The sequence below is a fragment of the Rhineura floridana genome, chromosome 9 (genome assembly GCF_030035675.1).
Source record: "Rhineura floridana isolate rRhiFlo1 chromosome 9, rRhiFlo1.hap2, whole genome shotgun sequence".
Classification (NCBI taxonomy): Eukaryota; Metazoa; Chordata; class Lepidosauria; order Squamata; family Rhineuridae; genus Rhineura; species Rhineura floridana.
The window spans coordinates 84,944,147-84,969,208 of NC_084488.1; the positions used below are offsets into that span (position 1 = coordinate 84,944,147).

At 41.0% G+C, this 25,062-nt stretch overlaps 1 protein-coding gene across 4 annotated transcripts in view; it reads right to left on the minus strand.

Moving 5' to 3' along the window:
• Nucleotides 1-126: 126 nt before the first annotated feature.
• The window catches only part of LOC133364519 (bifunctional heparan sulfate N-deacetylase/N-sulfotransferase 3), a 127,308-nt gene continuing 102,372 nt past the window's right edge, over nucleotides 127-25,062 (minus strand). For 3 of the 4 annotated variants that reach the window (XM_061585270.1, XM_061585272.1, XM_061585269.1), the window contains 7 exons: nucleotides 24,209-24,305; nucleotides 23,152-23,275; nucleotides 14,465-14,639; nucleotides 11,342-11,512; nucleotides 10,310-10,419; nucleotides 5,694-5,796; nucleotides 127-3,477 (listed from right to left, as the gene is read on the minus strand). In XM_061585270.1, coding sequence (XP_061441254.1) covers nucleotides 3,343-3,477; nucleotides 5,694-5,796; nucleotides 10,310-10,419; nucleotides 11,342-11,512; nucleotides 14,465-14,639; nucleotides 23,152-23,275; nucleotides 24,209-24,305 — 915 coding nt within the window. In that variant the 3' untranslated portion in view covers nucleotides 127-3,342. Of the gene's footprint in view, nucleotides 3,483-5,693; nucleotides 5,797-10,309; nucleotides 10,420-11,341; nucleotides 11,513-14,464; nucleotides 14,640-23,151; nucleotides 23,276-24,208; nucleotides 24,306-25,062 lie in introns of all 4 variants that reach the window. The other variant, XM_061585271.1, reaches the window with a different exon arrangement.

Sequence of the window (25,062 nt, forward strand, 5' to 3'; positions counted from 1 at the left end):
AAAACCATATCTGTCAGGCAGCTTGGTTTCTGGAATATGTTATTACTTGATGTCAAGATCCCATAAGTGCTGGAGAAATAGTAAAATAATTTGCATTAGAGTAAAGTCACTACCACGAGGTAAGGATGTTTTCTTATCAGAGTTTATTGTTGCACAGCAGAAATCATGCCACTATCAGAATAATGTCTGGTTTTATTTTATTTTTAAAAAAATTTGAGAAAAACATTTCCAGCAATTTTCATTCAATGTGAATGAGAAGAATATTACATCTATAAACACTGAAATATCTATTTTATTCTTCCTGAGGAAGCTTCACATTTTTCAGCCATAATAAGGATAATCATTCTGTACAATATATTTTGAAGATTAGTTCCACTCTTCATTTTCTCATGTGTAGAAGAACTGGGCAAATACTGCAGGAGAACTATGTGTATTTGCATGGATTACTTGATTTATTTCATTGTTCATTTCCCTTTAAGTTTGTCTCTCTTTAATAATTATTTCTTGCAAATAATCACACTATTGATTTTTACTGGCACAACTATTTCAGACAGCTAACTTTCAAAGTCACTTCCATGAGTTTTCACAAGAAATATGTTAAAGTAAATCAGTAAAGATTTATGCTGAAATTTATTCTGTCATTTGCTTGTGCAGTCATTTAAACAAATAGTAAGTATAAAATACCTGTCTGGATTTTTGGATGCTTTGCAGCACAATCCTATACATGTTTAATCAAAAGTAAATCCATTGAGAGTTACAGGTAAGTGGATATAGGATTGCAGCCTAAAACTAGTAATTTTCAGGGAATATTCAGTACATCATGGCGTTTGCTGAGGAACCTCTGTGTTTGCCATAGAACCTCTACATTTTGCAAAATACATATGGGTATACTCTAGATGCACACTCAGCAGGTGCTCACAAGATCTATTAGGTCTCACCATGCCACTCATATGAAATGAGAGCATTATATAGAACACACCTAATAATCCCCAACATCTATACTTGCAGGGGAAGATTGGATGTGGCGAGCAAACTATCTTTCAAGGATGCTTGTCTGCCATAATCTTTTATTTGAGGAAATCTTTTATTAGAAGGAAACAAAAGTTTGAAAACCAGTGCCTTACAGGAAGCTTTTATAGCTTGGTATGACAGGATAAGGAACAAAGTGACTACTCTTCTGCAGAGAATCCTTCATAAAGGATACATATGGCTGTCCAAGCACAATTTTACATTTATCTATAAAGTGGTAATGGCAGAGATACAATTTGAGTTCTTGTTATTTCCATATGGAATAAAGGGGTACTTTTCACTCAGTTTATTGGTGCATTTAAAAAAAAAGGAAAAGAGTTAATGGCTAAAGAGGTCTCCTTATCCATGAGGTGCTTCCTAAACTGAGAACTCCAAGGACATTTAAGCATGTGAATAGCTTTTCCATTCAGATAATTGGGACTGAAAAATGCTTAACTTTGGCTGTACTATGCTATATACAGTAAACTGTATTAAAAATGATGGTATATAATTATTGTCTTGTTTCTAGTATTTTAGTATATTGGTTAGAGATCTAGCCATATACTTTTGAAGCACCCTGAACCAAATGTCAATGAAGCAAATTTGGCTCATAATATTGTCTAGTTTTTGTACACATTTAGTCATTATAGTCTTGCAAAATATTAATAATCAAAGCTACATGCTTTCAGAAATTTCATCATCCACTTCTAAAATTAGGTTTTCATACTTTTTTTTGAGACCAACAACATAATGTTCTTTGTTTAAATTTAATTTCTTATTACCTTGTTTTATTAACTTAATTGCAAATATTCCCTAAAATGCCTTTCCTAGGCATGTGAACCTTTTAGGTCTAAAAATACTGAAGTAGTCCATGATATAGTGCCTAAGAAGCCCAAAACATGGAGAACAAGTAATAGTATAAATAAGACAAATCAGATTTGAGTGTGGCACTACCATTTCCCCCCTGATTTATTTATTTATCTATTATTATTTAATTTGTATCCCACCCTTCCTCCCAGCAGATGATGTATCACTACTGAATCTGTCAGTGGAATCTTTCCAATTCCAGGCAATTAGTGGAGAGAATCTCCCCCGCCAGAAAAAGCTCAGCTTAGGTAGAGGCAAAAGAGTGACCAAAAATTATGGTAAATAAAAATTGCAAGTATTGCCCTGACATAGTGCTTTTTTATTCCTGTAAATGTAGAAAACTTTCATAAGTTTGGATTTTATTCTTTCAGAATTCTTTGTTTCATAAAAATCTAGAATCTATTTTGTTCATTTGCACAACCTAAAGGTTCTTTTGTGGTATACAACAAAATTATCAAAATCTTGTAAACTATACCAAAGTCTTGTTACTGACCCTTCTAGTGAAGGTTACTAGAATGCGTCAGAACTGTGATTAGGAGGAAACTTCTGTATTTGGGGAAATCTTATGTACTTAGGCACCCTGGTCGGATGTGCAGTTCTGGCCCTGATCTAGAAATATACAAGTGGAGTATAGAAACCATTGCAGAGTCAATGGAGAATCAGTTTAGTCACACCTTCCTGACTTCTAGCAGTCATCTGTTCAGGAAGGGACAGGTTCTACAATGCTACAGCAACTCCCAGTTCAATGAATTGGGATGTAAGGGTTCAGCCATTCAACTTAGATACGTAATATCACTTCTTGCAGTAGTATGGCACATTTTCTCATCAGTTGTGTACAGTAAATAACATATACTGTGACTTTAAAAATCCAGTTCAATGTTTAGAAATCAGATTAAGTGGGGAGTACACATGGCATTTTGTGCTACATATTTCTCATTAAAAAATAAGACACAGCATTGTAATCAAACAATTAGAAAACTAAGCAGGCAGACAGTGGGTTACAAAACTGACATGAGACACAATATTCTTAAACTGATATGAATATAATATATAAATTTGTAAATATTGTGATTTTGTACAGTTGTATATTGTTGCTTTTGAAATCTAGGCCAGTTGCTATTTATTTCCATGTTTGCACAGCAGTCTGCAGGCACAATCCACTAGAAATTTTCTTGTGACAGCCCCACAGAAATGAATGGGAACTACATGAGCACTACTGTGCCATTATGCAGCTCACATTTTAATGTGGCTGGTCCAGAATGTCCTTCCCTATATCTCCATGAACCCAGAAATTGTTATGAAATACTATGTACCTCCAGAGACATGTGCACACACCTTTACAGTCTACTTGCCAGTCTATGGTTCAAACCTCAGTCTTTTGTTCTCTTTTGAAGTGATGTATTTCCCAACAAGCTTTCTCGTAGCTACTGGAGACTTTATTATATTTGAAGTGAAGAAAAGCTCTCTTTAGAAGCTTTTCCCCAGTGCTATCTCACTTTTTGTAGCTCCTGTCTCAGCCACGATGGAAGGGGTTGTCCCAATTTGTGTAGAAGCTTTGACAGTTCCACATTGTGATCTCTGTAGTAGCTTGACAGAAAAACCCTGCACTGATGGATACAAAAGCCGACATTTTATTTGGGGAAATACTAGTATTTTTGTCTTTGTCTTCCCATTTACTTTATTTGGATCTGAACTGTCTAATCCTCTCTTTTTTTGTAAATCTAAATATGTTTTGTAAAACTATCAGCAAATGAATAATTTAAAACAGCCATTTTTATCCATTTTGTGACACCACACACCAGAAAGCAGAAATGGTTCCTGCACACACAGCTTCCTTTTCCATTCCCACTAATGGCTACACTTGTGGAGCTTTTTCAGAAAGGTTAAGGCTGCAATCCTCTGATCTCTGGAAGGGAGTTCTAGGGGCCATAGGGTTTGTCAAATCTACCTTTAGGAGAGACAGAGCCAACCTGCTATGCCTCCTTCTCTGTGAGACTACAGAAAGGTCTGCAGCTGGTGCCCCTCCAGTGTCAAAGCTCTGATGTCAGAGAGGGCAAAAAACATGTTCCAGGTTCTACATCCCCCACTAGTTCCCTGACATTCTCCCCCAAACAGGGAACAGACTATGCTGGCCCTGGAGCTCAGAGGGGTGGGAACCTCCTGTGGTCCTTGAGATGCAGCTGAACTACAATAGCCCCTGACCATTGCCAGGATGGCGGCGGGAGTTGGAGTCCAAGGGTGGTATCCAATGAAGTAGTTCCATCAACATAAGGATTTCTGTTAGTGCAACCAAACTTCCCCTCAGACTCCTCTCCCTGTACACACCCAAAAATCTGCTCCAGAGAGTTTGGGGAAAACCCAGTACAGATTTAGGGGCACGGGGAAGAGGAAACGGAAAGGAGGTTCCTTTGGCACAAGTACTTCTGGCTGCACAATGGAACTACTTCGTGGGATACTGCACCAAATGGAGGGCCACAAGTTCTCCCATTTGAAAGGATCATGTTTTTGTTCTCAGAGTGCACCCTTAATCCCCCATCACCTTTTCTCTACCTTTCCTGATTATGAATGCAGAGAGCTTCAAAACTAAGTCATTCTTATTTGATTATCTTGAGTACGCACCTGATAGATGAAGAGGAAATTTAACCTGCAATAGTGAACTGAAGAGCATAGAAACTGATGGTAGTAGCCATTTTGATTAATTAATGTAGAATTTAATTGTGTGATTGTGTGTCTGTGGTATCATACTATATAATGTGATGCTTCAGTATATACTTCACTGATCCTGGATTCATTAGTCCTAAACTAGGAGTTGTGATGTAATGACCTCCAGAAGTTGTTGACTAAAACTCACATCAGTCTCAGCTATCATGGCCAAAGGCCAAGGAATGACTAGAACTTAGTTCAACAACATCTGGAGGGCCCCATATTGACTACCTGTTCTAAACAATCACAAATCTTTTGACCATATCACTAGGCTAGTTCAAGAGTGGTAAAATAATAGATCTAGCTTGATTGCCTACATCCTAATATAGTTTTAGAGCATCATGTGGGAGAATTTCAGTGTATTTCCTATACTCCTAGATCCATCCTGTTTTGTCTATCAATATTATGTGATATTGTATAAGATACTTTCTAAATTATACAATAGTGAGATTTACTGCGAAACTATATTTGTGGGACTTAATAAAAAGGATATTTTTTCCTCACTGATCATGCTTTCATTATTTAGGAATAAATGAGAACTTATCCAATTATTTGCAAATATAGCATATTTACAATTAGCAGTATGCATATGGGATGAAGAGTGCTTCCTAAGAACATAAGAAGAGCACTGCTGGATCAGGCCAATGGCTCATCTAGTCCAGCATCTTCTTCTCACAGTGGCCAACCAGATGCCTGTGGGAAGCCCGCAATCAGGACCTGAATGCAACAGCTCTCTTCCTTCATGTGGTTTCTAGCAACTGGTATTCAGAAGCATACTGCCTCCAGCAGTGGAGGTCATGGTTAGTAGCCAGTTTATAGCCTTATCATCATTAATTTGTGCAAACCTGATCAGGAGATGGACTGCCCTTTATCAGGGGGAGAGAGGCTTAGTTCTAAATAAAAAAACCTATTAATTTTTACCACAGTCCATATGGATGGATTGTAAATTAAGTAAATGACATACTGGATGGAATCAAATTTAAGTAACACATGTTTAAGTCCCATTTATTTAAGGGAAAAGTTAAGTATGAACTTAAATTTTCTCCCTGTGAAATCAGAAGTGTGTTATCTTTGGCTGGATCTTATCCATAGCATATCTGATGAGCAGAGTTTACCTCAGAATCCATTGGAGGGTACTTTCTGCCTTTGCTCTTTCCAAGACATTTTGTTTTTCCTTCTTCCAGGAGTTGACACCAGAAGCCTTTGTGCGAGTCAAACCTGAAACATACAATACCTTTAGACACACAATGAACAGCATGTCATTCCGAGTATGAAAAAAAATGTGAAATACAAGCTGTACTGCATTTTTGACTTATCTGTGTAAACTGAGACCTAGTTCATATGTTGGCCTCTAAATGAAGCATCATTAATACAGGCCACAGCCACTGAAACCACATGATGCTGAAGCACTTCCTTGCTGCTCCCTCAAAGAAAGCTGCCACCACTGTGCACTCACCATTTTAATAGCAGTCTACATGGCAGAAAGAACAAGAAAGTCACTAACTGGTTATTCACCTTTTTCTGTTGATACCAGCTGCTTTTGCCTGCAGTTGGGAAAGGGAAGAGCAAGAAAAAGCAGCCAACACGAGAAAAACATAGGCAAAAGCCAAGCAATAAATTTCCTGTTCTCTCTACAAACTAAAAATAAGTGTGACAACACTGAGTAGAAAGCAATGCTCATACCTCTCCCCTTGCAAGATACATGGAAAAGCTTGAAGGAGGGACTTTAGCAATACGTGCCTGTAGTGGCAGTCAAATTGATTGCAATGAATCAGCACAAATAGATATGGGCTTTTACTCTTTATTTCCATCTTTATGCAGCTCCTGATACATAAAAATACACTCCCATCATATCTTTATCTGCCAATTAATTACAATCTATTTGACTGTTATGTCCATTGGACCTTTACCAAATTTCATGTGGTGCAGAATTTCAAAAATGGTGCTGTATGATCCCCTGCAATGCATTATGGGACTTTTTGGGAGAAGCTTGTTCAAAGAGGGCAACTTATCTCTCAAAGATCATCAATCAACAGGAAGTTTCACATGAACCTGTTTGGGTGACATGGACTCTACAGACACAAAGAAGCTACTATATATACACAATATCTCATTAACAAGTTAATATGTGTAACACATCTCAGAAACATGAATATCATTTGTTCTCTTTTGCTGTTTCTGCCCATCCTTCTATAGAAGATTGATCTTCCTTAACATTATCTCTGTGGTGTGAGAGTCATTACAGTGTACTTCATAAACCATAAATATAACAAAAAACCCAAGTTCTGTGTAAGGAGCCAATGTGATGGTTGCTCCTCATGCCATCCCTGCCAATTTTCTGGGAAGAATAACATTTAACATGAACATAAGAATAGTCTTGCTGAATAAGACCAAAGGCTTATCTAGTGCAGCAGTGTAGGCAACCAAATGCCTAAGGCAGCTTTCCCAACTAGTGGGCCACCAGATGTTGTTGGACCACAACTCCCATCAGCCTCAGCCAGCATTGCCAATGGTCAGGAAAGATGGGAATTGTGGTCCAACAACATCTGGTGGCCCACTAGTTGGGAAACACTGGCCTAAGGGAAGCCCTCAAGCAGGATATGAGCACAATAGCACTCTCCTGCTTGTGCTCCCCAGCAACTGATATTCATGGATATACTGCCTCTGATACTGGATGTAATCTATAGCCATCATGGCTAGTAGCTATATATAGCATCTGCCATGGTTTTGTCTAATTTCCTTTTAAAGTTGCCCAAGTTGGTAGCTTTCACTACATCTTGGGATGAACTGCAGCTTAAGTTGCTTCTGTGTAGTCTGAGGTTTTTCATTTCACTTTTGTAGTGCAGAAATCTTAAAACATTTATGCAAATTAATTAATTCTGCCTAAAGAAATAAGAACTAATCATCTTTCCAGGATAGATGTATGCAAAGTTATTAAAAAATTAAAATATTTTATGTAATACATTAGCGTTAGTTATAATTCTGGACAAGAGCAGCTGAGTCCATGGCTATTTCTCTTTTTTCCCTGCTGTGTTTCAAACTATTCTTTGGGCTTTGTTTATCTACTGAATTTTTTTATGAGTAGAGCAATCCCACTGGGTCAGGAGAGAGAATTAGTGAGGCAGGTGAACCACCAAATCCACAACCCTGCTGAACTTACTCTGGCATGATGGAAAGGGGGGGCAGTGTATGTTTTTTGGGGGTGTTTTTTTTGCTTTCCATTGGCGGTTTCCTCCCTCATGTTCCAGGGGCATGTGGGAGGAACAGGAAGGCTTTGGATTGAGCAGATTCAAAGCCTCCCCTGATCTGCCCTAACATGCATTTCCCCACCCCTCTCTGCTATCAGACCATTAACATCAGGGGAGAGACAGCTGTGGAAACTGCAATGGTAGCTTCAGTGATCACACCTCCTGCTCTGACCATGGGTCTACTTCTCCACCCATGGAGAGGGTGATCTGCAAAATCCTATAGCCCCTGGGATGCCATCTCAGAAACCATGAGATTGTAAACTTATTTACTTACTACTTACTACATTTATATAGCCACCCAACCACCAAATGTTTTCTGGGTGGTAGGTCACAAAACAAAAAATAAAGATAAAAATACAACATTTAAAATATGGTAAAGCAAACTATTTTTAAAAAAAAGTTATTAAAACAACTTAAAACCAGGTTTAAACTTTGGGGCACCCTTATCCCAAGGCATGGAGGGGATGCTGTGTATGCTGTAGTGGTCAGTACAGTGGCACTATCTCATACTCTGGGCTTCATTTTTAGCACACTTGGCCAAAAGATTGGATGCTAGTGGTTTAGACAAAGAAGGATATTTACTGAACTGGCGGGGCGGGGCGGGGCGGGGAGGACATCCAAGGTTGAATTAATTCAGAGCTTAATTTTATGGAATCTATATCAGGGTGTTCCCTTAAACAGAAATCTTTTAACAAATCATTGTCTACAATCTAGAGTAGACAGGAAAGAAAAGCGTGCACTGGAATTAGATGCAGATGGGAATAATTCACAGTATCCAGGTTAAGCTCCATGGTGTAAAAAAAGGCTGAAAACAATAGATTTACTCTAGGGGTGAATTTGATCCACTATGTCTTTACAATGCACTTGACTATCTCACAGAAGATAAAGTCGGTTTTGCCACATACTCAACAAAAAAGAACAGCACAATTGACTAAGAGGCATTAAACGGAAAACTGTCTGGGAAAGAACACTATATTCTTTTTTGAGAGCTACTTAGGAAAACAGACAATGGGATTTCATACAAAGGAGCAGACTAAGGTTATCAATCTCATTTTAAGGGCAAGTGAATAAATGTTTGAATCAAAATGGTTTGTGTACATGACTATTTATTATATACACAGTGGGTGCTATATTCCTGACACCGGCATTGTTGTGCCTTTCCACCAAAGAAAAAGAAAGCAGCTTCTGTTCTTCCTGCTTATGGATAGTAAATCTTTTGCTGCTGAGCAAAGAAGTAGAAAGGCATTCCACTCTTGACCCATTCAAAAGGCAGAACCAATTTATAGAAAACAGTTCTTGCTTTGTCTTTCTGGTATCTCTAGTGTCTTTAAACATCTGCATGTTCAAAGTATGATTTATAGAAATAATTTTATTCCCAGTGGTTGTGTACAGGGTTATTGTGAATTAGGTGGGCTAACAGCCCCAAAAGAAAATCATGATGTCATAAGGTCATGTGTGAGTGCATATTTTTACCATGGAAATTAAAACACACACATTTGATACTTAAAATTAGAAACAGTGAGCTTATTCAGATCTGTCAAGTCAGATGCCTTGACTTAACAAGACAAGATGTTTTACGAACCAGCCTTTTGTCTGCATATGCAGCCCCTTTTCATTAGCCACAATTAAACCAAGAAGTCTCTAATGAACCATAATTGAAAACATAATGAGCCAGAAAGTTTGGAACCAGTGAAAAATTTAAACCATCATTGTATTTAGCAAGTAACAAATAGTCATAGGTGGCAAGTGCACATAATTCCATACAGCCAAGTGAGTGGATTCTTGGAGGAAGGATAGATCTCTCTATCCCTCCTCTGGCAGTCTGCTTCATTTATGTGCTAGCTGAGGAGGAAGGGAAGCCACAGTTCCTCAGCTCTGTCCCTCTCTACTAACACACTTAGAACGGATTTTTTTAAAGTTAGCCTGCTAAGAGGCTGATTATCATACAGCATAGGGAAAAGGGGCCCTCCCCTTCTCTGCGGCTAGCATGGAAACACACACTACTAGCCCCTTAGTAGGCTAGCAAAAACAAATATAGAGGCTGGTATATTTATAAGGATGTCTTATGTCATGATTTGAAGTTGATACAAGATCCTGACTTATTCCCAAGGTGATAACTGTTTCCTCCCGGTTCAGACAAAATGGAAAGCTATGGTTACTTAAGATACTTTCTATTTTAATTACAGCTTGGGTAAAGAAAGACCAGGGAAGGAACTGGCAATCCCACCCCATATATACAGTCTGCCTAGTAAACGTTGCAAGACGTCACCCTAAGAGTCGGAAATGACTCACACTATAAGTGCGGGGACACCTTTACCTTTACCTTTTGTGTGAAGGAACTGTGTGTATAGGCAAATGCTCACTCATATCTCACCTTGTTAAGGTGAGATATTATTGTCCAAAGTGGCTCCTTCTTGCAATTACTACTTTTATATTACTTTTATTATGCATATTGTGTTAAATAAATTGCTGAATTAACTTACGTTAGGGCTTCTGAGTAATTATAATGAGGAGTAACTCCTAGAAACTTCTGTACTTCGTCCATCACGATAGCTGGGTCATTTCTCAACTGCTGTCCATCAATAATTAGTAACTGGAGAAAACATCAACTATGAATATTGCATTTAAAATTCATTATATGTCAAACATTTTTTCACGTATGTGAAGCTCAGTCTTTAAGAGGAAGAAAGGTGCCGGAGGGATCAGTAATGTCCATTCATATTTATCACCATCTTTAATAATTTAGAAGTGAGATAAATGGCTCAATAAATCTGAAATGATTCAAATTGGAAGCTGCTTGGGACACCAGCGATGGCAGAGAACTAAAGCTCTGGACCCAGATAAATTAGATCTACCAATAGGAAACTGAATATGATTTGCCCTGAAAACTGCAATCAAATGCAGCTTTGAAAAAAACAAAATATAAAACACGTATGCATATCTTTTTCATAATATCTGTCAGCAGAACAGGAAACTCAGTTCTTTGGGTGTGTGCCATATTTTAATTGGTTGTTATCCTCTAGGACCACCATGGTTGAGCAAGGATTTCTAGGAGGCAAAACAGCTGGGCTGCAAATTTGAGAAGTGATAGCTGAGAAACAGCCTCATTCTCAAATCTACATTAGTTAGCAGTGCGAGTCACTTACCCTGTGAATCAGACATCATCTTTGCTGCAGACCACAGAACAGCAATAAGGAGATTGATTGTAACCTATTGCATGAAACCTCATCTAACAGGTACTAGGGCCTCATTGGGAGTTAGAAGGGGCAGAAAGTGAAAGAACTTTAAAATAAAAAAAATACTGTTGTATGTCACACCAACTATCATACTATTCCTGTAGCTTTTGGTGAAGAAGCTCCTGCTATTTCTGATATCCCCAGACAATTGCTGAGATGATGGTTTGGGAAGAACATTCTAAATTCAAATGGAAGCCCATGAAGAGCAACATTCGACAAGGTAGAGAAGGAATAACTCAAAGGGATATGGAGCAGTTTTTAAGGTATACTGTTGGTTACCTGGTAAGGTGGAAAATAAGTTAGCCATCTTTCTATATGGGTAGCATACCATCCAGGTACTAGGCATTTTTTCTGAAGAGCCTTAAGTTCTGCTGAAGCATGATATCCAGCAGTGATCACTTGATAGAAGGTAAACTTTAGAGCAACAGGGTCTTTGTGCGATCGCTGGTGCTGGTGGGGGAAAGTGTGAAAGTAAAATAAACTGAAAGAGTGGTCATCTTGTAGTCTTCAAAGGATACTCCTGTGCCTTTAATAGCTTGACAATCCTAGATTCTAAATTTTTATAGAAACTGGACTGATTAAGTATATGATAAATTAATTCCTATAAGGATGCCATCTTGCCTGCTTTGAGTAAATCACTGACAGGGTATGTAAGACATAACCAGTATAAAATAAAAATAAGAAGCAAAGCTAACATTTAACACTAAAATTTTTGCTTGATTCTTTTAGGTCTAACCAAGCTGAGGAGTTGATTTGTTGAGACATGACAATATTTGACTGGGTGCTAGAAGGGTATAGTCATTACCCAGGGACTGGAACGTAATATGTATGTATGTATATATGTATGTATGTATGTATGTACATATTTGTTTATTTATATCCTGCTTTTCCTCCCAGTAGGAGCCAAGGGCAGTAGTAGTAGTAGTGATGAATTTGTTATTAATAATAGTAATAACATATTTTACATACATAATCTCAGCAATGAGAAACAGCTTATAGTACTATACCAACCTCTGGCAGTAGTAGTCAGATCACCCTGATTCCTTGGCACAGCTATGGGACTGTATTCACTAATAGGCAAAAAAACCCTTGCGGTTTAGGAACGTACCTATAGCCAACAGATATTTCTATCAAACTTTAAAAAGTAGGGAAATTGGGCAGCTATAGTGAATGCACCAGGGGAGCAAGAGACCTGACCTCCTCTCTGAGATATTGTACCAAATCTGTAAAAATGCAAACACAGTTTGAGTTGGTCTTTCACAGTCCAATCCACTTCGTATGTAGCTTGGAAGAATTTGGTAACATGTGCCTCTGAGCATATGGTGAGTGGTGGTAACACCTGCAATCAGGACTACATCTCCAAAGATGGGAGAATTACATTTTTTTGCATTTTGTTGGTATTCTTACTTTGCTTCTTTCCTGTATCACTACTATTTCTACAGAGAATCTAACCTAGAAAAGTATATTTCACACATTATTCATCCTAGAAAGCTGTGTCAAATGTATTTTTATTATTTTCAAAACCTTGTTATTGGTCAGTGTCATATGATGGTGAAGACAGTCTTTGTGTTTCAAACTGGAGGTTATGTTCTATTTCTATTTTGGGTGCATTAACAGTAAAATCAGACTAATTACAATATGCTGCTACTTAAGCAATGAATCTAGCTGTTGGAAAAACAAACTTGGCCTTCTCAAGATGCATGTATTCAGCCTGCTATGCTTAAATCACTCCATTTAAGGAAAGATCGGCACGGTCAATTTAAAACACAGAGCACATCTAGAATTTTGCTAGAATATATTTCACCTTCCACTGTTTTATCTTGTGCAAACTGATAGTCCTCATGTCCACTGGAGACTATTCTGCAGAATAGTCGTGCTATTATTCCACAATTGTTTTTGGAGTATTTTTTAGTGTAAATTATGCAAAGTGTTGCTGCACCTTGATTTCACTTTAGAGAGTCTTGGCTTCCCCCAAAGAATCCTGGGAAGTGTAGTTTGTAAAGGGTGCTGAGAGTTGTTAAGAGACACCCTATTCCCCTCACAGATCTACAATCCTCAGAAAAGGGGCTGACTGTTAAACCCCTCTGGCTGCTGGAGCTCTGTCAGGGAAATAGAAGTCTCCTATCAACTCTCAGCACCCTTCACAAACTACACTTCCCAGGATTCTTTGGGGGAAGCCATGACTGTCTCAAGTGAAATAAAGGTCTGGTGTGAATGTGGCTCCCTGATTAGGCAAGCCTAGCAGCTGTGACTCTGGCTTTTAGAACACTGACAGTTGGCTCTTACTGAGCATGTATGTGCTTATCATTGAGTTCAATGCTAAATTTCTTAAATTAATTAAAAATCAGTCAGGCATTTTTTTAACTTAAACTGCAGAAGATGAAGTTCAGAGTATGGGGCAAGGACAGTAATAGGGTTACAGGTACTCTGTAAACATGGCTGATTTTTAATTAATTTCAACGAATTATGAGACCACTGACAGAAAAAAGTCCAACTGGATTTTTTTCTCTTGTTTTACATTTGAACTCTGGATTCTTTCTGTGTGTTTTGTGTATTGTCATGAAAACTTACAGGATTGTTAAGCAAGTGTTTCTGAGTTCAGGACTTTAAATTTTGTAAGGTTTTGTATTGAAATGAGCTTATGGAAAGCATCAGAATGGCATGGGGGTATTTTCAATTTAACATTGCGGAATGTGAAAAATCCATGCTGGCTATAGTGTTCAGCCACTTTTGTGGCTGTATAATCTTACAAACATAGCAGCTAAATATCTGTGCACTTACCTTATAGAGTTAGTAAAAAGGGAATGGAAGACCAAGGGGCAAACAGGCCAGAGACAGACACTGACTATTATGTTTGCAGAGCAGCAACCCAAGTTGCTGCTTCTGACACCACAGCACACTTAGTGCCTGGCATCTTGAGGTAAAGTTTGGAAAGACTCCTGTCTGGGATCCCAGAGAGCCACTGACAGTCAGTGTAGACAGTACTGAGCTATATGGACCAATAATCTGACAATATAATGCAGCTTCCTATGTTTCTATGACAGTATAGAGTTCACTTTTAAGAAAAAGTGTTGTTCTCATCATCCAATCTCAATTAGAATTAAAGGAAAGGATCACCAGATCTTCACTGAAAACTAGTCACTTCTAAACCTACAAATTAGGAAGTGAAGCAGCAATTCTAATCCCACTTACCTGCGAGTAAGCATACTGAACTAAATGACTTACTTCTGAATAGACATGCTTAAGATTGTGCTGTGACTTGCTAACAATGGCTACATTTAAAGAATGATTTGCCCTTCAAAATAAAATTGAGATGCATAGCAGATACGTACTAAAGCAATCAAACCCAAATTCTTTGTTACATATTAATCTAGAACCAGCATTAATTCTTAAATCTTCTACCTGATACCAGGAGTATGCTCGATCTGATGGATCAATGAGAATGGTGATGATTTTTGCCTTGGGAATCAAAGAAGCTGCTCGTTTAGGGGCTTCTTCAGAATGGAAATAGTTAGCACTCTTCTCAAAGAGAAAATCTGTGGTGACATTGGACGGTGCAGGAAAAAAATCCATATACCTATATAAAAAAAAGTTCCATAGAACAGTTTAGAAGACCTTAGAATTATGCAAAAAAGAACTGTTATTGAGCACATTAAAAAAATTGCAAAACAAACTATATCTGTTATATTTAATATGTGTTAAAATGTAATTGTCAAGTAGAAGCACTTGTCTGCTAAATAGCATTTCCTAATTAGATGATGACAAGTTTAGAAAGGTCCCTACCATATACCTATCATATTTTATCTAGGTTTTGGAGCAAGAGCATTTGTTGATGTGATCTAGCTTGTGCTTGCCAGAAGCTGCAGCCATTCTTACAGATCTTTAATTCAGGCTTCTGTGGCAGAAAAACAAGATTGCTATGACCTCTGACGTTTCTCAAACCTAGTTAGAGTGAACAACATATACCATTGCCTGTGAATCAATACAACCACAGTTTCCATGTCTACTTTCAGCACTATGGACATATTGATTCACAGACAATGCTATACGTTGTCCCTATAACTAGCCTTGTGAAATGTTAAGAGTCCATGAAGACAGTCTGTCCTGGAAAATGACATTTGTCAAATTTCAACATTTTGCTTTCTTTTTCTTTTCAACAAATGCATCCCATTTTTTTTCTTAACACTACAGTACAATGCTATCAATAGGACTGTTTTATGGAGGCTATTCTTAGCTGTGGCAGTTCATACAGAATGATCATGAGTCAACTAGGAGCACATATTTTAGATCACTAGTGAAATACACATTTGATACTTAATAAATCTACCAGATTACCTTTATAATAAGAATCTTTTGTAAAAATAAAAGTGATATGGCCTCACTCATTCTAAGAATTTAGAATGCTCTCTCCTTCAGGGTCTGTGTGGAAGAAACAAAGTTCATGGGAAGTCCTGCTAGATTGCATCTCTTCTGCGATTGGCCCATGAGACAACAAGTCCTCCCTTTACCTGATGTACATCTGTTAAAGGAGGGAAGGAGAGGCTTGTGGCATCATGGTGGAGTCCTCTCCCGCTCAATGATTATCTCTTCATTAACGTGTATACTTTTCTTCACAGAATGTTACAATTCAGTGGTTCCCAAACTTTTTTCCTCATGGACCACTGAAAATTGCTGAGGGTCTCGGTGGACTACTTAATCATTTTTCTGATTTTAATTTTAATGTGCTGTGCTAGACTGTACCATTGGTCTCACCTGAAAGGTGATTTTCATAGGAGTGGGCCATCACTGTGGGAAATAGTTCCACCTATCGTGCAAAGGCAAGAATGTTTTTGAAGTCAAGACTAGGGACGTCATGCCCCTCCCACTCTCCAGTTCATTCGTAGCGAGTCTAAAAAGAGATATCTAAAAATACAAGAACAAGGCCAACAGGCCCGCCAGGAAAATAACATAATAGTCACATGCATAACAACATGACTCTAACATAACTACATAACATAACAGAACTAAAAGTCTTGACTTCACTCTTACATTTAAATATAATAGCGTAACAATAACATGTAACCCATTGATAAAATCTCTAGTCATCCTCCAACTGGGAGGGTCGTGATGGCCCACTCCTGTGAAAATCACCTTTCAGGTGAGACCAATGGTACATTTTCCATAGGAGGTGGGCCATCACTGTGGGATGTACCAAAGCAACCCATATAGGGAGGGACCACCCACATGTTAATCCTCATTAAGAACCTGTTGCAACACTCGTCTGCCAAAAGATGCATCAGCAGAGGCATAACAATCAATTTTATAATGCCTTATAAACGAGTGTGGGGTAGACCAGACTGCAGCCCTACAAATATCGGCAACAGGAGCATTAGTGGCAAAAGCAGCCGAGGTGGCAGCTGACCTGGTAGAATGAGCCATTATACTAGCTGGAACTGACAGCTTCAGGGACTCATATGCTAAAGTAATGCATGCCCTTAACCAACGGGATAAGGTAGAATTGGATACTTTATGCCCCATAGACCTTGGATGAAAGGATACAAACAGAGACTCCGTTCGTCGAATCTCTTGGGTCCTAGACAGGTAGGTCTTGAGAGCCCTCCGGACATCTAATGAATGCCAAGCCTTTTCAAGAGGATGGGTAGGATCCGGGCAAAAGGAAGGCAACACAATGTCCTGGTTGCAATGAAAAACTGAATCGACCTTGGGACGAAAGGAAGGGTCAGTCTTCAGCACAACAGAGTCCTTATGGAAGACGCAGAGGTGTCGAGCAGAAGACAATGCGCCCAACTCCGAAACGCGTCCGGCAGATGTGATTGCGATCAGAAACAGGACCTTGAAGGACAGTATACGTAGGGGCACAGTCCTGATGGGTTCAAATGGAGGGCGTTGCAAAGCCTGCAGAACTTTCGGCAAACTCCATGAGGGGAACCGATGGACAACAGCCGGAGAGCGTAGGGCGACTCCCCTCAAAAAACGTTTGATGAACGGATGTGAGGAAATATGATCTCCAGGAGAGAACACTGAGAGAATGGATGACAGAGTAGACGCATGTCGACGTAGAGTGTTGGGTCGAAGTCCCATCATAAAGCCACTATGGAGAAATTGGAGCACCTGGTGCACATTGGCCTGGGATGGATCGTGGTGGTGGGACTGACACCACTTGGAGAAAGCCACCCAGGTATGTTGATAAATGCGAGTGGTAGATGGTCTTCTCGAGGCCAAAATAATATCAATCACAGCGTCAGACAGTCCAGCTGACCTCAAATGTCTCCGTTCAAACGCCACGCTGTTAGATTGAGCCAAGTAGGGTCCTGGTGCAGTACTGGACCCTGGGATAGGAGGTCTGGCGTTACTGGAAGTGTCCAAGGATCCATCATTGACATTGCCAGAAGATCTGAGAACCATGGTCGGCGTGGCCAAAATGGTGCTATCAGAACCAGCTGTGCCCTTTCGGTTCGCGCCTTCCTCAAGGTTTTGGCTAACAATGGTATGGGAGGAAAGGCGTACAATAGACCGTCTGGCCACGGTGTTGTCAGAGCATCCACTGCTTCTGCTGTTGAGTCCAGGTATCGGGCAAAGTACCTTGGAAGCTGGCAATTGTGACTGGAAGCAAACAGGTCGACTGAGAGGGCGCCGAACCGACACTGGAGACGATGGAAAATGTCTGGATGAAGTTTCCATTCTCCCGGAAAGACCTGTTGTCTGCTGAGCCAGTCTGCTGTCACATTCCAAATCCCTCTGAGGTGCTCTGCTTTCAGGGATTGTAGATGTTGTTCTGCCCAGACAAAGATGAGGGAGGCTAAGTCCTGCAGAGGACGAGACCTGGTGCCCCCCTGTCTGTTCAAATGTGATTTTACACACGTGTTGTCTGTTCGAATGAGCACATGATGCAAAGGGAACAGAGACTGAAAATGACATAGAGCCAAGTGGACAGCCTTTAGTTCCAGCCAGTTGATGCTTCGAGATTGCTCTGCGTTGGGCCAAACCCCCTGAATGTACTGGGAGTTGCAGTGGGCTCCCCAACCTATGAGGCTGGCGTCTGTGGTCACGACGGTTCTGCGGGGTTCTCTGAACGACGTGCCCTTGGAGAGGTGTTGAACCTTGGTCCACCAGCGGAAGGAGAGGCGCAGAGCGGGGCTCAAACGAACTTTGCGATGGTTGGAGCTGGCAATGTCTTTTTGAAAAGGCAACAGAGTCCACTGAAGGGGCAGAGTGTGGGCTCGAGCCCAGGGCACAATGTGGATTGTGGAGATAAACATCCCGAGCGCTCTGGCGAGAAGCATGACGTCTGCGGATGTTTGTTGCATCAGGGACCTTGCGATGCTTGTGATGGCAGTGATGCGATCTGGAGCCAGGAAGACCATTGCCTGCAGGGTGTCCAACATTGCCCCAAGATGTAGTAGGCGTTGGGTTGGTTGGAGATGGCTTTTGTCGAAGTTGACAAGCCAGCCGTAGGTCTGCAAAACATTGAGGGTGATCATTAAATGATGATGAGCCAGCTCTTCAGACTTGGACCGTATTAGCAGATCATCCAAATATGGGTAGATATGAACCCCTTGGGTCCGAAGGTAAGCCACTAGGATGAGTAGCACCTTGGTAAATACTCTTGGAGCAGAGGAGAGGCCAAATGGCATCGCTCTATATTGAAAATGTTGGTGGCCAAAGGCAAACCGAAGAAACTTTCTGTGGGCTATGCAAATGGGCACATGGAGATACGCTTCCTTAAGGTCGATAGAAGCCAGGAAGTCTCCTTCATGCAGACTCTCGGTAATGGAATGGAGAGATTCCATTTTGAACCTGCGGTATGTTACAAAACGGTTGACAAACTTGAGGTCCAATACCGCCCTCCAAGATAAATCTCGTTTTGGCACAGCAAATAGGAGGGAGTACACCCCTTCTGACCTCTCAGTTGTGGGAACTGGCTCTATTGCCGCTATGTCCAAGAGGTGATGTATAGCTGTCTGCATGATGTTGTGCCTGGCTGGTGCCCTTGGGCAAGGAGACGGATGGAATCTGTCTGATGGGGTTGCCCAGAACTCTATGGTATAGCCATAAGTGAAAAGGTCCCTGATCCAGGAGACCGTAGTAAGGTGCAGCCATCGATCTCCAAAATTAAGTAATCTGCCACCTATGGGGAGGGCGTTAATACTACTTGTGTAGGCGAGGGCCTCCCCTATATGAGGACGATGAGTTGCCCCTGCGCCCTTGGTACTGACCTCTGCCCTGGAAGCGTCGGTTCCAGGAGCCCCTGAATGCGTTGGGGTCATAGGGTCTGAAGTCGCGGCCTCGTCCTCCTGGCCGCGTTCCTCGAAAGGACTGGTTAGAACGAAAGGAGGGAAATCGCCTGAAGGGTCTGTGGTCGATGTTCTTGACTGTGCCCAGAACCAGTTTTTGGGCGTCTTTTGGATCAACCAGAACTGCCTTTAGAGCTTCCTCGCCGAAGAGTAGAGATCCGGAGTAAGGAGCCTTGGACAGGTTCAGTCTGGCCGCTGAATCAGCTTGCCAGTGGCGAAGCCAGAGGGTGCGACGAGCGACTATTTGAGTCGTCATGGCTCGTGCCCCTAATTGAGTGGCATCCAAAGTGGCATCGGCCACAAAAGCTGCTGTCTTACGTAATTTCGATAGTGCTCTTCTGAAGGCGACAGGATCAGGGTTATCATCCTCTAGAAGGTCATCCATCCACATCATAGAGGCTCTGGAGAATATGGAGGCTGAAGCGGAGGCACGCATGGATAAGGCAGTGGCCTCGTGATTCTTGCGGAGGGCGAAGTCTATTCGTCGCTCAGTAGTATCTTTTAGGTGGGATTCCCCTTCCCTGGGCAAAAGAGATCTTGAAACGAGGCAAGCGATTGGTTCATCTATGCCAGGGACATCTAACTTGGTGGCAAAGTCTGGGGCTAGGGCGTACAATCTGTCAGCCAGGTTCTTGAAGCGTCGGGCTTTGAGTGGATGAGCCCATTCTTCGGAGGCTAATTTGGCAACTGGGTCTGGCACCGGGATGTAGTGTTCAGTAGGTGCAGGGGATTTGAGGACCTTGGCCCCTTTGATAGCTGGGGCGGACGAAGTTGAAGGCGCAGTCTGGAGACCAAGGGTATGAAGTACCCTACGTGCTAGTGGCTGATAGTCTGAGGTATCAAACAGGCGATACGATGTATCCTCCTCATGATCTGAATAGTCGCTCCAGTCGTCTCCTTCAACATGGTCAGTGAAAGTTGACTCCTCCGCATACGAGGCTTCGTCCGTACATCTGCCTCTGGCTACATCAAAGGGATCTGGTGAACAGGAAGGATGAGCTTCATGGCATGCACGTTGGTCCATGTTGAGTGGGGGTATGGCAGGAACTTGTGGTAGTGACTGCATTTGGGTGAAAAATGCCAGCATGGCTTGAAGTTGGGAGAGGAAATCAGGAGACAGCTGCAGACCAGATGTGGCAGATGTGTGTGCCTGATGAACTATTGGGACAGATGTTTGAGGCGGTAAATCAGAGGTAGGTTCGTTAGGCGAACAGTGAGCGGGAAAGCCAAGAAACTCTTCCTCGTCAGAAGCAGCAGCCGGGGAATGGAAAATATCGCTTATGTGTGTCTGTGCTGTGGTTGGTACAGAGACATAACGAGGGCGCTTTGGTTTACTATGGCTGGAAAGATGTTTTGTCTTAGCCAGTGCTTTGGCATGTCTGGTCTTAGACGTGTTAGGATGTTGTGGCTTGGCTGATTGTGGCATGTCTGGCTGATCTGGCACCATGAGTGTTGATGGTGACATGCCTGGCTGTTCTGCCATCTTATATAAACCTGGGTGCAGTACACTGCCACGGAGGGGGCAGGATGTAAAGACCCGAACTGGCACAGCGTACTACCACGGAGGGGGTAGGATACACTGGCAGATGGCGAAATGCACTGCCACAGAGGGGGCAGAATGCACTGAGGTATCAGCGTTAATATAATATAGGCTGTTTTAGAGTTGGCACACTCAGATTAGTACTGTAGGCTGGGTTTTTGGCTTGTTCACGGCCCCAGAGGGGGCAGGATATACAATGTAAATCAGATTTAATACAAGTCAGCCACTGATATTAAAGCTCCAGCCTTGATAATGTAATCCAGCCACTAGGATTAAAGCTCCAGCCTTGATAATACAATCCAGCCCACTAGGATTGGAGCTCCAGCCTTGATAATATAATTCAGCCACTAGGATTACAGCCACAGTAAAAATGTGTGTAAATCAGCCCTGTGTAAGTTTGTCAGCAGCACATATACACAAACATACAGATAGATAGCCTGCAGGGGAGGTATCCGATGGTTAATAAATGGTAACAAAAAAGGCGGGAATTTTGAATTTCAAAAAATGGCACCCGGAAAAAAGGGCGGGAAAAAACGATCAAAAAAGGCTGAGGGAGAAGGAGCAATGGCGGCCGTCTGGGGACGGAGTGGGGGGAAGGACTGTCCAGCACAGACTAGCAGGGGAAGCAGCGGGGCCGAAAACCGCACTAGCGGCTCAAAGGAATCCCCAGAAGGGAACAGGCAGTAAGGGAAAAGCGGCAGCCGCCGCCGAGAGAGCCGCCATCGCCGTTTGCAAAGCCCTTCGCAGTGGGAATTAAAGCCACGTAGCGAGGGTGATCTGAGGAAAAAGGTATGATGGGGTAGAGATCGGAAGAGCCGCAGCCGCGGCAACAGAGCCGGTGGGGGGGAAGCTCCAAAACGATCAAAACCAAGATAACCGCAGCCGCGGTCACTGAGGGAACTCCCAGGCAACGGATACAACAGAGCCGGGGGGAGGGGGGACTCGAAAACTGCCAAAAACAAAAAGAGAGCCGCAGCCGCGGTCTCAGAGGGAGCCCCCAGTCAAGGAAAGAAAATAACTTGAAAAGAATAGCTCGGGAAAAAACGAAGAGAGCCGCAGCCGCGGTCTCTGAGGGGACCCTCAGTAGGTTAAACACAAAAGAGAAAAAAGGATTTGAAAACAAATACACAAATACACAAACAAATACGAGACTTAGCTAAATGCTACGTGTAATTCTTGTTCGTACGAAGGCAAGAATGAACTGGAGAGTGGGAGGGGCATGACGTCCCTAGTCTTGACTTCAAAAACATTCTTGCCTTCGCACGATAGGTGGAACTATTTCCCACAGTGATGGCCCACCTCCTATGGAAAATGGTCTTTATTGCTTCTTTTCAAATTTCTTTTCTTTCTTTCTTTTCAAATTGTCATGCAGTTCAAGTTGTAACAGAATAAAATCCAATGTAAGAAATAAAACCAATAAAAATGATTAATTAATCAATATGAATATTTAATAGGATGGATGTGCCATCTCTTGTCTTCAACCACAAATCTACCAATATGCCATGGATCATCTGAATGAAGCTCGCATACCACTGGCAGTCCATGGACCGCAGTTTAGGAACCCCTGTTATAGTTCAAGACAGTGGACAGTGGACGTAATCCAATGGGAAGTTCACTCATGCCAAAAAGGGAGGTCAGTTGGTTTCAAAGTGGGAGAAGAAAGGAAGTGGAACGGTTAAGCCAGACTCAGTTATGACCACCTAAAAAGATAGGGGATGGTTATAGATCCACTTGAAGAGATGCGGGATGGCACCTCATCCTAAATATTGCAGGAAATTTAGGAAGATCAGCTTTTTGGAAAATCATTAGAAACCTGTACACAGAAATGTAAGGAACACATCTGTGGCTCTTTTTAAAATTTCTGCTAACTAGTAAACAAATAGTATGTTGTCTATGTTGTCTTTTAGGTGGACTCAAAATTTTAGCTGCCTAGACAATATTCCATTTCCATTAATTAAATAACCTATGACAGAAATGTTAATTCAAGTTCTTTCTTTCAACAGTTGCAAGTATCTTATTGTTTGAGGTAACACAAGTAGTTTTCAACAGCAATGGTGAAATAAGGGGAGAAATCACAGGAGGTATTTATTATATTTGTAATTGACACAACATTATTTGGATGTACTTAATTTTCAGAAGAATAGTAAAAGTCTATTTTAGTTTGCATAAACTGCCTCACATTACATATAGTGATGCCATGTTTGTATTGTGCACAGTATAGACATTTTTAGATTTATACTAGTAACCCATCTTACCAATCAATCCCCCTGTGGTAGTTATTTCTATTAAAGAACTGTACCTCCTCAAAGGTTTTGGGGCTGGGGGAGTTACTAATGATGGAAGGATGCATGATCAGGAACAAATACAAAGCTGTTGTGCCTGAAAAGAGAACAAAAATCCAAGAGTTGAGACAAGATGATGCATTCTGCCAACTGGATCCTGATTTCATGGAGGATGACATAGCCCCTTAAGATGCAGTCTTTAGTGAACATCATCCCCAGTTAAACCAGCAAATAACTTTTTAAAACACTATAGATATGTATACAATGCTTTCTTCAATAAACAAAAAGAAGTGCTGGTATTTAAAAAGGTTTCTTGGATCAATGCTGAGCTGAAATTTAAGTAGCAACTGACCTGCAGTATCTATACTGAAAACACCTGAGATTTCATGCATTTGTATTGCAGAAGATGCACGGCTTTAAAGGAAAGTAAATGGTCATTGCTAAAACTACACAAGGTAGAAAAATCGGTGTATGTAGATATCAGGGTTAAGTAGGGGAAGAACAACATACTAACAAAGTCTTTTTTGATTGGTATTTTCTCTTAGAATTTAACAGCAGCTTTGAAGTAGATAGATATAATGTGGGCTCAGGGTCTGTGAACCGAAGAGAAAAGGCTTGTGGTATGTTGGTTCATATTAGTTGCGGTGTAGATATGTCCTAGTTCAATGGTTCCCAAACTTTTTTTCCCACAGACCACTTGAAAATTGCTGATGGTCTTGGTGGCCCACTTAATGATTTTTCTGCCAGTTATAGCAATTGTAATGGGCTGTGCTAGATACTGTATTATTTTCAATTGGTGCTTTTATTTCTTTTATTTTATTGTATTACAATTTGCATTCCATAGAACTCACACTGTAATACAATAAAATATAATGTAAGAAATAAAAAAGCAATAAAAATACAAGAAAAATATCCATATTTAATGTAGACATGCTGCAGAATACCTGAGTGAAGCTCACAGACCACTGTTCTAGTTCTGCTAGCTAATCTTTTCTCCTACCAAGCTAATTCCAATACAATAAGATCTTACCAGTTTTCTGGGGTCCAATAACCAGGAATTTTGGTAAACGATCGCAGGTTTTTTCTTTTGACCAGATATCTCTGTGTCGCTTGTCATCGCAAGGGTTCTAAGATGAGGAGAAAACAACCTAATACAATTTTTTATCACTATTGGTCTACAATAGCTAAATTGTCTAGCTACATACATATGTTAGAAGACAGAAGAGAAATACTTAGAATACTTAGAGAAGAGTCTTCATATTAATTTTTGAATGATAAATGTAAAATGAGTATTACTATTGGCAATCATGTTGAAAAATGAATGGGAATGGACTGCCTTCAAGTCAATTCCGACTTACGGCAACCCTATGAATAGGGTTTTCATGGTAAGTGGTATTCAGAGGGGGTTTACCATTGCCTTCCTCTGAGGCTGAGAGGCAGTGACTGGCCCAAGGTCACCCAGTGAGCTTCATGTCTGTGTGGGGATTTGAACCCTGGTCTTCCAGGTCGTAGTCCAACACTCTAACTATGCCACGCTGGCTCGACTGGGCTAAGTTTAAGGTGCTGGTTTTGGTGTAAACAGGATACAGTATAAAGCTTGGGACAAGGATACGTGAAACATCACACCACCCCTTACATACCCAGTTGATCACTGTACACTGCAGGGCCCTACTGTACAGTAATACCTCAGTTAACGAATTCTCCAGGAAGGAAGCTTCTTTTAAGGCAGGCTTTTTAAAAGGTGAAACTGGCCAGCTTTGCTATGGATAAACTTTCAGGATTATACCTTTGCTTTAAGGTGAAACTGACCAGCATGTGTCTTTGCTTTGCAATGGGTAAACTTTCAAGCCTGTGCCTTTGCTTTAAGGAGCAACTGACCAGCCC